Source organism: Mastacembelus armatus, chromosome 23, assembly GCF_900324485.2.
Source record: "Mastacembelus armatus chromosome 23, fMasArm1.2, whole genome shotgun sequence".
Classification (NCBI taxonomy): domain Eukaryota; kingdom Metazoa; phylum Chordata; class Actinopteri; order Synbranchiformes; family Mastacembelidae; genus Mastacembelus; species Mastacembelus armatus.
In genome coordinates this window covers 11,448,185-11,460,756 of record NC_046655.1, presented here as the reverse complement: position 1 = coordinate 11,460,756, position 12,572 = coordinate 11,448,185, and the positions used below count along the sequence as shown (strand labels likewise).

At 41.0% G+C, this 12,572-nt stretch overlaps 1 protein-coding gene across 1 annotated transcript; it reads right to left on the bottom strand.

Moving 5' to 3' along the window:
- Positions 1-90: 90 nt before the first annotated feature.
- Positions 91-11,212, bottom strand: epyc (epiphycan). Its single transcript, XM_026327089.1, has 11 exons — positions 11,017-11,212; positions 8,315-8,504; positions 4,299-4,473; positions 3,372-3,926; positions 3,014-3,074; positions 2,862-2,950; positions 2,221-2,310; positions 1,779-1,937; positions 1,410-1,612; positions 945-1,040; positions 91-289 (listed from the first exon to the last, which is right to left on the bottom strand). Exons 2-11 carry the CDS (start codon positions 8,498-8,500, stop codon positions 119-121), a joined length of 1,785 nt encoding a protein of 594 aa, XP_026182874.1. The 5' UTR covers positions 8,501-8,504; positions 11,017-11,212; the 3' UTR covers positions 91-118.
- Between the last annotated feature and the right edge of the window lie 1,360 nt (positions 11,213-12,572).

Here is a 12,572-nt window from a genome sequence, read left to right as displayed (position 1 = left end):
CTGTATGTTGTAATTGATCGTCTGAGGAGTGAATATGCGGTCCAGTGTGTGTAGTCTTGCACGTCAGTATGTACATAGATTTGTGTGCATGAGGTTGTGTTTGCGGGAGTCAGTGTGGTTAAATGAGAGCCCCGATGGGTATGCGGGGCAGGCAGACGTAAGCCTGCGGGGTCCTGCTGAGGTTGATGGGGTTGCCGTCCAGACGGATGTCCTCCAGTGCATTCCTGATGTAATTGAAATCTTTCAGGTTACAGAACGTGTCCTCGTGCATCATCTGAATATTGTTACGCTGAAAGAAGAGATAAAGACATCAAACACAACCATGCATTTTAGATTTGCTTTGATAACGTTTTAATTATCAGTGGAGATTTTTGATCGTTATAGGGCAAGGGTGGGCAACCCATGTTCCACTGCCCACACCTGTTACAGAGAGTACTGGCCATGCACTCTCCAAATCTACCACTGTCCAGATTTAAGCATAAATACATGTGGTTTTATGAGGTGGTCAGTGACAATAGCTTGTAGATTCTGCCTAAAAGGATTTTCTCATTTGAGTCAGTTAATTTGATTTTTTTTTTTTTTTTTTGACTATTTGTCAGGGCCGTGTGTGTGTCTGTGTGTGTGTGTGTGTGCTTGACTGATGATTTGTTGCACCTCTTTGTGTGACAGAAGTTGCACCTTTGTCAGAGATTTGGGAAGTTTGCCGTTATGACCATAGATCTACTCAACTTTAACACGATCATTGGTTTAATCAATGAATAACCTGTATCAGTGCATGTGGATCATTCCACATGATCTTTTTAGTTAAAGATGTTTTCTATTTACCTTATTAAAATTATAAAGGGTTTTAACCCCAATGCACAGAACCTGTATTACATTACATTTCACTTTTAAGGTTGGCCAGTAGTGGAGAGTGATGAGACATGACACCAAAGCTGATATACCTGTAGGTGCAGAGCTCGCAGGCTGTCGGGTAGAGGCACTGGTATGTAATCTAGGTGGTTGTCTGTCAGGTACAGGTACAGCAGGCCAATCATATCCTGGACAGAGTGACAAAATAAATAAATCACTGTTGGCAGATATTTTTGGATGTTAATTTTCTTACAGAAACTCCAATTAATTCCCAAAACATTTTCAAGAGGAAAATTGGGGAGTATTGGATTATTATGGTTATGGCTTTTTTACATAAATTAAATGAAGCATTTCTGGTAGACGTCACTCAAAGTTTGAACTAAAATATGCACCGCAAGACATAAAAATAGAGTTGACAAACTATGTAATAGCAGTTTTCAAATTACCTGAAAAATATTTCGTAGCACAATATCTTATCTCTTGATGACAAATATATAGACCCTTGTTATCTAAAGCTTTAGTGTGGCAGTAATTTTAAATAAGGAAGATGTACATACTTTGAATGCCTCTTTGTGAATACCCTTAGTGCCAATGTTGTTGTGGCTGGCATCAATCAGGGTCATGGTGTTTGGGAGGGCAGGCAGCTGTGAGAGGTGATTTTCCCTGATCACCAGCTCCTCCAGCCCAGGTAGACCCAAAAATGCTCTGTCCTCGATGGTCCTTATCTCATTGGCAGTTAGGTCAATCCTCTTCAGCTTGTCTGGAAGGAGAGCAGAAACCTCTGAGACACTGGTATCACTTGATGGCTCATTCCAACATCAGTGAAAGCAAAAGGTGAAATTGAATGCTTGACATTCACCTTTATATTTAGTTCTGAACATCCCTAGTGTAATATTCGTACATTTTCATTCAAACGGGAAACATACTCATGGAGGCGAAGTCTGACTTGTTGATCTTGGTAATTTTGTTGTAGCGGGCATAGAAGTGAGTGGTGTCTTTGGGGAGAGGAGGGACACTGTCCAGCTTCAAGTCATCACAGTAGACCGAACCACCAAGGCATATGCACAGCAAGCAAGTGGGCATACCTGGAGCACATGGATAAGAGAAGTAGAACAAGAGGCAGTGTGGGAGGAAAATATGATAAAATAGGAGACAGAATGGATGGAAGTTCATGGTATAAGCTTCAAAGTCCCCGTGCCCCGAGAGGTTGTAATCCACAGGACAAAGTCAATCAATTCAGGATCCAGGATGTCAGGATTTCCAAAGGGAACTGAGATTTTATATCATGCTTCTCTGAAATCAGTGTCTGTGTTGTTCACTACTGACCTTTACTGCCAGTTTCAGGCTCATCTGGCTCGTCAGGTTCACCAGGCTCAGGCAATTCTGAGCTCACTGACCCTTCTACACTGCCAGTACCCTCCTGAGGGGTTTCTGGTGTAGTCAGAAGCAGCTCCTCCTCTTGTTAGAGACAAGATTAGGTGTTAAAGAAACAGGTTAGATGGATTTAGAACAGAAAGTCTGGCAATCAGTAGCCCACTTTTTGCCGCAGTGATAAGTTACACACAGTATATTAGCAATGTTAACCAAGTGTTTTTGACATTTAGCTGATTAATTGAAGTTAAAGGAAAATGGCTTTTTGCTGTTAATGACATGAACTGTGATCTGCTTAGGGGTGACATACTGTACAATTGTTAGAGCAAAAACAGTTCAGTTACCTCCATTGTGGGTTTTTAGACTAGATATCCACAGTTGACACATTTAAGTCAAAATAGTTTTTGCAGTAAATAATGCAAATCATTGCTCAAATAAAGCTACTGTTCCATGTCGGATCAGAGGATGCCAATGGTGGAGCCAATTCTTGGATTAAATATCAAACCTTTTTAAGCACTTCCATTTCCAAACAACTCTTGGCCACTATTCTTTTCTACAGAGACAGGATACTTTTTGGTGTGTGAGGTATGCACTCTTTCTTTAACATTTCTCACACAGGTCTTAGAGTAAATACTGACCTTCATCAATGTCAGGGACCAGAGTTACCTCAGTGACCTCTGTATCGCCAGATCCAGAGACACCAGAAGCCCCAGAGGCTCCGGAGACACTTAAGTCTCCAGAGACTCCAGTGTCCCCTGAGGTCCCTGAGATTCCTGAAGCTCCTGAGAACTCCCCAGAAGCACCCGATGCCTCATGGGGTACAGGTTCATGAATGAGGGGCAGCTCCTCCTCTTGTTAGAGCCAAGGGTTGGTGTTAGGTTAGGAGACACAAAGTTAGGAGGATGACGGGTAAGACGGAAAATACATTAACCAGTCAATCAATCACACTCATGTTTTAGATGCAGCAGGATATTAGAGAGACAATTATTATAAGTAACGCAAATACAGAACAACATTCTACTATTTTAAAAAGGAATCAATAAATCAACATAAATGACAGAGAGTCAGACAGGTTAGGGCTACACAGATCAATAGCTAGTACTATCATAAGTCTTCATAATAAACATCTGCTCTGTAAAGGTACTAACCTCCAGATAAAAATATTATCCCTGAGTCCCCGGACTCACCAGAGTCCCCAGAAACCCCAGAGCTTCCAGAGGCCCCTGAGATCAAGAGATCACCAGAGAACCCAGAACCAGACTGGTCCCCAGAACCTTCAGAGCCAATGGGGAGTTCAGAGGAAATCCCAGACCCTCCAGAGCCAAAGGGGAACTCAAATGAAATCCCAGAGCCTGCAGAACCTAGATCCCCTGAGGCTCCAGAAGATGTGGGTTCTAAGGTATCCCCAGATCCCGAAGGATCTCCCGATCCAGAGAGATCCCCAGATGCCCAGAGATCTCCAGATATTAAGATATCCCCAGATCCCAAGAATTCCCCAGATCCTCCAGAGCTGATGAGCTCCTCAGAGGCTCCAGAGATAAAGACAATCTCACCAAATTCCCCAGAGGCCCCAGAGACCAGTAGGTCTCTTGAACCTCCAGACCCAGAAGCCCCAGAAGCTGCTGAGGCCTCAGACCCTATGGAGCCCTCAAAATCCCTGGAAACATGATGGATGTCAATGGGCGTCAGATGCAGCTCCACCTCTTGTTAGAGACAAGATTAGGTATTAATAAACAGACAGAGATGAGACTGAAATGATTCATTAATCAGTTGACGATGATGATAAGGTTAAGTAGTAGTTGACACAATGATGGAACACAACACATTTAACCTTTAATAACTAGTGAAATGGAGGACATGCGCAGGGAAAAGATGATTGCTGAAGATGCAGACAGTAAGTTTAGAGGACAGATTAGTGTTTCTTTGTTTCAGATGTTTTTGTGCATTATGGGTAATGCTGCTTTCACAACTCCATAGGCCCAAAGAAGAGCAAGGCTCTCTCACTTAGTGAAGCTGGTGTATCAGGTGACTTAATGTTTGTGTGTGCAGACCTAAATGGATGAGCTTTCTCAGACCTTTCTGTGTGTCTGGGCCCATTAGAACCCCAGATCCCCCTGACCCCTGAGGGATGAGCTGGGGTTTTAAGGGCAGCTCTTCCACCTCCTCCTTTTCCTCTTCTTCATGTTCCTCCAATGAGCCCTCAGGTACAGGGTAGGGGTAGTCAGGTGGGGCAAGTGTTCCAATCTCTATCTGAGGGAAAGATGGCAGCAGTGATTAAAAAATATGACAATCTGATTTATGGTTTAAAAGGTCAGAAAAATAATATTGACTCTATGTTTTTTAGTCTATAATGTAATGTAAGACTAATGGGGTCCATCCCAAGACCATAACTCAGTATTTCTACCACTAGATGGCAGCAAAATGTCTAGATTGCAGTATGTAGAGCAGTGACTACTCAGAGGACCAGCAGATGACCACAGCAAGTCACATGATTAACGTTGGCATTTAACACTGACCAGAAGCACTTTCTGCATTACTTCATCTATATTTGAAACGCTTATGCCACAGCAGCAAATATGTCACCAAGCATATGTGCCACAGGGAAACATATCTTTGATTAAAACGTGAGCAATTAGTTTTAGACGTTTTTGACTGATTAGTAATGGAAGGCTTCACTTTCATGGCAACTTTGTTTATCAAATATGTTAGCAGTTACATTTAATGTTGGGTAATAAACAACAGGACTATTCAGCCAAATCAAATATGCATATGAATCACTGCTTTTGGTTAATTTATCACAAGTTTAATTTATATCATCTGGTGTTCTAATTAGATCTACAGCCATTGGAGTTGCTTTTTGATATTTTAGTTTTTTTTTAATGAAACCTGCAGTTCTGTCATTCTCCAGTTGAGGGCAATGAACTCCCACACACTGTCGCAGGTAATACCTGACACTCTCTCACGCCCAACTAGGCTGACTCAATTCTCTAAAAAGGGAATGGTCCTTGTGGAACCAAGACACACATGGAGGCTGCAAGAATTCATTTTTCAGTCTTTTCAACTACTTTCAACCAAAATAATTAGATGTCACTAAGTCAAGAGGGAACCAGAAATGTAACTGAATATAAGACATTAAATGCAGCACAGCAAGAGATATCCAGCACTGACTGTCACAATTTAAAGCGTGGCACACTCACTGTTTGGGATACAACAAAGTAGGCCTTTGAAAAGTCTTACATAGAGTTAGTGCACTGGCAGCTCTTCTTTTCATTTCCCACTTTCCCCAAAGCAAACATGTGCACCCAAGGGGAAAGAAGAGGCGAAAGGCAGGCAACCAAAAATGCAGAAAAAAACTTCTAGAAACAGCATGAGAATATAGAATATACAGGTATATATATATATATATATATACACTGAATGTGAGCATCTAGCCAAAGCCAAATGTTCTGTTGCTGCTGTATATGATGTGTATAGTATGGGAGTCTGTACCAGTCAGCTACACAAAGCAAAAATTCTTCATGAGGTTTTTTTTAGCTGAGTGAATCCAGTGTGAATTACACTGGTTCAGCAGCTGCATCCTTTATATCAAAGCACTGATCACCCTAAAGAAATGAGCATCATCAGGACGTCAGTCATCTCATGGTTCATGCCAATAAATTCTGACATGTACATGCTCAAGTTATGTAAATTTCAATGAAAATTCATTTGGCAAAAACGTGGGCTCAAAATTTGAGACACATTCATGGAGATTTCTCACCCAGGGCGAAAGCCAAAAGACTGGTTGCATTTTGGGTCAGGATTAGTGGTTAGAAATAATCAGACATATAATAGTTTTAACACTTAATTTAATCCATATACAGTATGAAAGTGTTCCGCTCATCTGATTCTCATCAAAACAAAGATTCTAATTATGAGAAACAGGGTTTTGGTTTTGGTATTATTTTGGTGGCACAACTGAAGACCTACACTTAGCAGCTAAATAACTACTCACAATAAACAGTAATGTCATCCAGTACTACAACTCACAGCTGAATACCTCCTTGACCCAGTCTGTGCAATGCAACATATTCTGTACAGGTGTAGATGCCATTTTTTACCATCTGCAATTAACTGAAGTCACTTGCTCTGAAGATGTGATTTGACTCAGGAGAAAGTGATGGAAAACACGTTGAATGCTCAGAAGATGTCTAAATGAACTTAAAGTTGGTGATTAAAACATTTGCACAGATTTTTGAATGCCACAGCCTGAAGACTTTTTGCTTGGAAAACACGGTAGATGAGACTTTATGTCTCTCAAAAGAGACAAGCCCCGAGGAGAAAGAAAAGCTGGATGTGGAAAGTAAAGACTCAGCATTCCAGAGGCATGGAGCTCATTGTTGCTTCATTTCTCCCCCTGACATCTGATGTGTGTGTGAGGATCAAATCCGTTTAATCTTCACTCTATAGCAGCACATCTATCTGATCTGCCCTCTCCTCTTCAACAGTTGTGTTGATAAAACAAAGTGACAGATCTAGTATTTCTCAGCTCCATGATTATAGGTCAAAACTGTGTGTTTATTTAACATGAACAGCAGGACGACAGTGTTTCTAGTAACTCGAACTGTATTGTTTGTCCTCTTCCTCCTCTCACAGGCTCCCACAAAATCTCAGCTGTAAATCGTTTCACAACAGAATGTAACTATTTCAAATTTAGGCAAAATATTGACTTTATGCTTTTGCAAAGGTGATTGACAAAGAAATCACTGCTTTATTATGTTAGTTCTACTACATCTTGTCACATCTGCAAAATCTGCACTGCATGGGTCTCAGATAACAGCAGCATGACTGCTATCCACATCAGGTTTAACTTAAGTTGCTGGCTCAGAGGAAGCTTGTTGAAAATCGTGTGTGGATGATTTGCCTTGTGCCAGCCTGACATTGCTTTGGCCTAATTTCCTTGTTACAAAGAGGTAGAAAATCTGAAGCTTGCCATTCCACTGTACCCTTCAGGCTTGCCACATCACACAGGACTTGAGCTGATTTAGAGGAATAAATCCTTCTAGTTACTAACCCTTTCTACCACTGTTTTCCACTCGTCTGTTCCAAAGACACAGCAGTCCTAATGAAGTGAAAATATGTGTAAAAAATTATACATGCAAATAAGTATTTTTCATCTTCATGTGTCAGAAATGCCAAAAATATGTACTACTGTAAAGTCCAAATGCAGTCATAGAGGTTACCACTTTTTATTTACACTCCAAGAAAACATATAAATATTCACTTAGTCCTTTCTTTATTTTTCCAGGCAAGTAAAAAACATGTCTATGGCTGAGGCATAAATATTATTTGATTCCAAAGATCAAACTGCTCCAGATGCAGTCTGCGGAAGATTCTAGGGCATATAACTTAAATGGTGGTTGGCCGAAGTATAAAACTGAAATGTCTTGGCCATAATAGTGCATAAAGATGGAAAGTGGTTTGTCCATTTTCCAAATAGTCCCTGTTAGTATCAGCAGGATGCCTGTCGGCTCCATGAACCTGGCGACCTCAGATCAAACGCAGCCAGATCAACACCATTACACAATAGTAAGCAGGACTTGGGTGAAATTTGGCTGAATGTTTGAAATTGTCACTTGTATATCATGTTAATGTGATATCACCAGTTTCCATGAAATCTTCAGCTGTCACTGAACATCATATTTGGCATAGACTTTTGACTCCAGCTAGTGGGACATAAAGCTTCTAGATGTCTTGGTGAAGCACCAATTAAGCACCGTACAGCACAAAACATCCCAAATCGAACAAATAAGCTGATGAAGGAGAAAGTAAATGCATAAATCACAGCCATCAGGACAGCAGTAAGAATGCAGAAACATTTTTGGATACCTGGACACAGTGACTGCAGCATGGCTGCTATCCATCATCATCTTTTTTAGCTAATATGGTAAGCTTGTTAGCAAACAGTTGGCTTTTAACCAAATCTGAGAAACATTCAGTAATCTTTCTGACCACTTGGATAAATGTAAATCCACTGTTTATGCTTAAGCCATGAAAATCACTGATATGCACTAAAAACCAATCACAATGGTATTCCGTCTATGCAGTTTCTTACCTGAGGGTCATCAATTGTCAGCTCTTCGTTATAGTCATAAATATCTTGGTTCTCCGAATTTAAATTGTCCAGATCCACTTCATAGTTGTATGTGTCCAAGTCCACTTGTCGGGAAAATCTGGGGCTGGCCACCACCGCTTTGAGGGCAAAGAGTCCCAGCACAAGCCTCACAAGCATCGTCATCATCCAACTTAACACATACAGAGAGATGTCAAGTCAAAATGAGAATGTCCAGATTGACAATTGCTCATGCAGTGCTATACTCTATTAAACAGAGTTTGAACTTGTTTAATTAGTTGGTTTGTTTTCATTTGTCCCATGTAACGGGAAAAAAGGGATGAACATACAGAAATTGAGTGGTAAATTGTGAGGAACAGGTCTCTTTGTTATAATTAAAGATTTGCTGTGTTTTATAGAGGCACTTCAGAAAGGCATTATACTGGCTCTCTAACTGTTCTATAATATAAGCAAAAGAACCATTCAATAATACTGCAGACAAGGGCTTGACCTTGGGTTACATCACTAAGGTCAGTCAATTCATCAGAGACAGCTCAAGGGATCCAAATACTAGGGCCTCCAGAGGCTCACTGTTTCAGGGAACAGCCATCTTGTCTCAAGTCAGTACTTGCCTTGTGGTATGTCAAAGGTCAGAAGTCAGAGTTGATCTGATAAGCAGCTATGGGATTATATTCTTTAGTGTGCGGGGCTCTGAGCCATCATCTACTTCAGGTTTGTAGGAATTTTGGGTGAAGGTGGTAGATGATTTTGGTTTGCTTTGATTTGGCCAATAATGGTTAAAGTTTCAGTTGGATTCCTGTGTTTTTGGCTGTGACTTCAGTTATTCTCCCAATCACACCGCAAAAATTCTAAAAAAAAAAAAAGCAAATAAATCTAAAACTAGCTTTTTCTCTGATTACAGATCTACCATGCACTGCCCTGACCTACATAGATAGTGTTCATAATCAGCAGCACAGATCTACACTAGCACAGCTTAGTGAGGCGTCAATCCCAAGTGGGAAGTGCTAAAAAGATTAGTATATGTTAATTACAGCTGGAAGCAGAGACATTACGCCCATAAATTAATGTTACAGAGGGGAATTTCAGAGCACACAAATAGCAGATGTAGCAGCATCGCAGCAGAGCTGAGGTAGATCGGGTCAAGTTCAAGAAGCAGCAGAAGAGTTTTGAAGGGAGTCCTCTAGGCCGGGGCAGAGAAACGGAGAGCGAGGGGAGGGAGGGGAGAAGAGTGAGACGGAGAGAGACGTGGACAAGATGTTGGCCCTCAGGGTGAGATGGAGAAAGTGAGGAAAAGACTGAGTGGGAGAAAGCAGGAGAGAGAAAGAGTGAGACAAGTTCCTAAGCTAACTCGACCCCTCACCCTTTACAGAGGGCCTTTATGAGGCCTGGTCGCTGCCTGTCTCAGCACTCAAACTCTAAATTCCATCGAGGTTTGTGGACAGGATAGCAGTGAGTTACAGCTGGAAGGAAAAGCTTCATTCAGCAATGAGGGCATTCAAACACACACATACACATTCAAACACACACACTCAGAAAGACGCTGATGCATGCTGTCTTAACATACCTGTCTTTTCAGAGAGACAAAAACTGAGAAACATCTGTGGCTTTTTAGGCTTTGACAGATATGAAACAAAAAGCTAATACTTAAGTCATGAATCTAATACCTGCTGTTATGAGAAGGATAAGACTAATCATGCTCAGCACTCCCTTTCAAACACTCATCATCAACTTATTATTACACCCAGTTGAGAGAAAGTGAGCTGACTGGTCAGTCTCTGAAACAGACTTCATGTCATGAGGCTATGAGATCCAACATGATTACACTGAAAGAAGAACTCTGCTAAAGACAGAGGTGTGCTTTTATACAGGCCATCACAGTGTACAGTGTGTGGAAACTGAGCATGTGTGTAAGAGTGTAGTCTCTAGACTAACTGTGTTATGCTTGGCTCCATGTTGGACATTCCTGATATCCAGTGATTCTACCTTTTCCCCTCAAAAGCCACAATCACACTTGACATATGTCCCTGTGCTACTGGTTTCAGAATAACCTGGTCCATTCATACCAGGTTAGAGTTTCAAAGGACTTTAAAAATCCTCCACCATAGCAGGCGCCAAAGAAAGAAAAGAATAGTTGCATAGATTAATGCATATAATGATGTTTTGAGAGCAAAGGTATAAAAACTCTTCCTAACAAAAACTATGATAATTGTTGATTTTTTTTGTAAATTAGATGGAGGTGTTTTGGGCAAGAAATTGATGACAGAGTTCAAGCTTGATTTGAAGCTAGATTTGTAAATGCACAAAAAGGTCAAGCTTTACTGTAGCTGTCAAAACATGCAAAAGAAGTCTGTATCCTGTATTCAGGTTGTCATTACCCAAAACACACCTGTTGCACACATACACCTGAATCCCATTTTCTGAAGGCTTATAAAACTAGCAGCCAACATTTAACACTGCTAAAGGAGAATGAAGACATCCATCTTTTCTGACACCTGCAAAACGTCCAAAGCAAGTCCCTGAGTGAAAATAAAGCAGCTGCACCACCAACAGATTAACCAGCAGCCGCAATGCAAATCCTGAATAGCAGCATTTTTAGAGAGTCTAGTTAAGCCCCTTTGCCTGGCTAATTCCCCTGCACCAGTTAGCCACTGACCCAGTGTGAAGATAGCACCAAGAACGCTTACCTCTGCCTCCTGCTTTCCCAAATGGTCCCTTCAGCCGTGATGGAGATGCTGAGGACTCTGGCCTTGAAGAGGGAGGGTAGGTGTATGAAGTGTGTGAAAAGTGCAAATGTGTGTGTGAATGTGACAAGTGTGTTGGTATGTGTGTTTGTGGATGTGTGGGTCTGTGTGCTCTGGCAGACCTGAGTGCCCTGCCGCTTATGTATGAAGGTAGGCACTGAGACTGATTGGACCAGAGGAGATTGCTTTTGGTCACTCAGAGTGCACCCACCCCATACCGTACACCCACATGCTCGACCTTCTCAAACACACACACACACACACACATCAGGCACAGAGAGAATGAGAGCAAAGGCCCCCCCAATGGCAAAAAATGTTTTAATCCCTTAGTATCTTTTCTTTTTCTAAGAGTGTGGCTCAATCAGACTGAAATATTTATCTGCCTTTTCCTGAGGTGAAACTCTGGTTTGTGTTGCTTTCATGTTAGGGGGGGATCCACGGGGTCCCTGTACACAATGGGAGCTCTGTGAGGAGCCCCTGTTAGCATGGTGCTGAGAGGAAGTCCCCGCTTGGAGGAAGGCCTCAGCCCTCCCTTTTGGTTTGCTAAATGCTCTGCTATAACTACAGATCTGCATTCACTCATGAGATAACATAATTTTATGAGCTGATCTGGGGTCAGAGCAAGGTATGCACTTCTTCAGTTCTGCACACACCTGCCTTTGCATTCAAATAGATTCAGAGACAGCGACTGTAATTAATCACCATTGTTAAAACAAGAACTAAGACACAGGACACTATCTGGTTATAGCTTCATCCTGTCAGTTTTATTTGCCCCAACCTCTCCCTCTCCCAGGGTAACTCTAGACCTTTTGATGAGTGATGGGAAAAGGATGTAGTGGGAATGCTGGAAACTGTTCTGTTCCTGCAATATAAGCTGGAATTTATATTCAGAGCTTCTTCTTCCTCTACAACAATCTGAGATGGCAAAGTATTAAAAGAAATGTTGCCCAAAATATCATGACACAGTGAATTATGCCTGCAGTATTTTACAAACTGTGGAGTCCTGCAGAGTTGGTCAGCTCTTTAAAGCATTAATTGGCACTGAGATGGACATTTTATGCAGCCTGACACATTGGTGACATATCAAATTAATGCAATAATTTACCAGTTTATTATTTTCAGTTCAGACCCTTAACTAAAATGGATTATAATCATGCAGAGTTGTGTGGTTGTAAATAAGTACCATTAAACTGAGATATATGTTAATTTCAGTTTTATTCAAATTAAAGTCTCAACGTATTCAGAAAAGTAATGACCAGAATTAAAAAGTGTGTTGGCATTTTTTAAAAACATTTATCATTTTTGTATACAAAACATTAAGGAATATTGGCCATGAATTTTTCACAGAATGTTCAGATTTGTACTAATATTAAATAAAAATAAATTACCTTTAGTAAATATGCATATTTGTTGAATAATTTTCTAGTAATACTGCCACAACCCTAGAACAAAAGACCACCAATTTGGCTTCAAGTCTATAAATATAAAGCCGTCAAAGC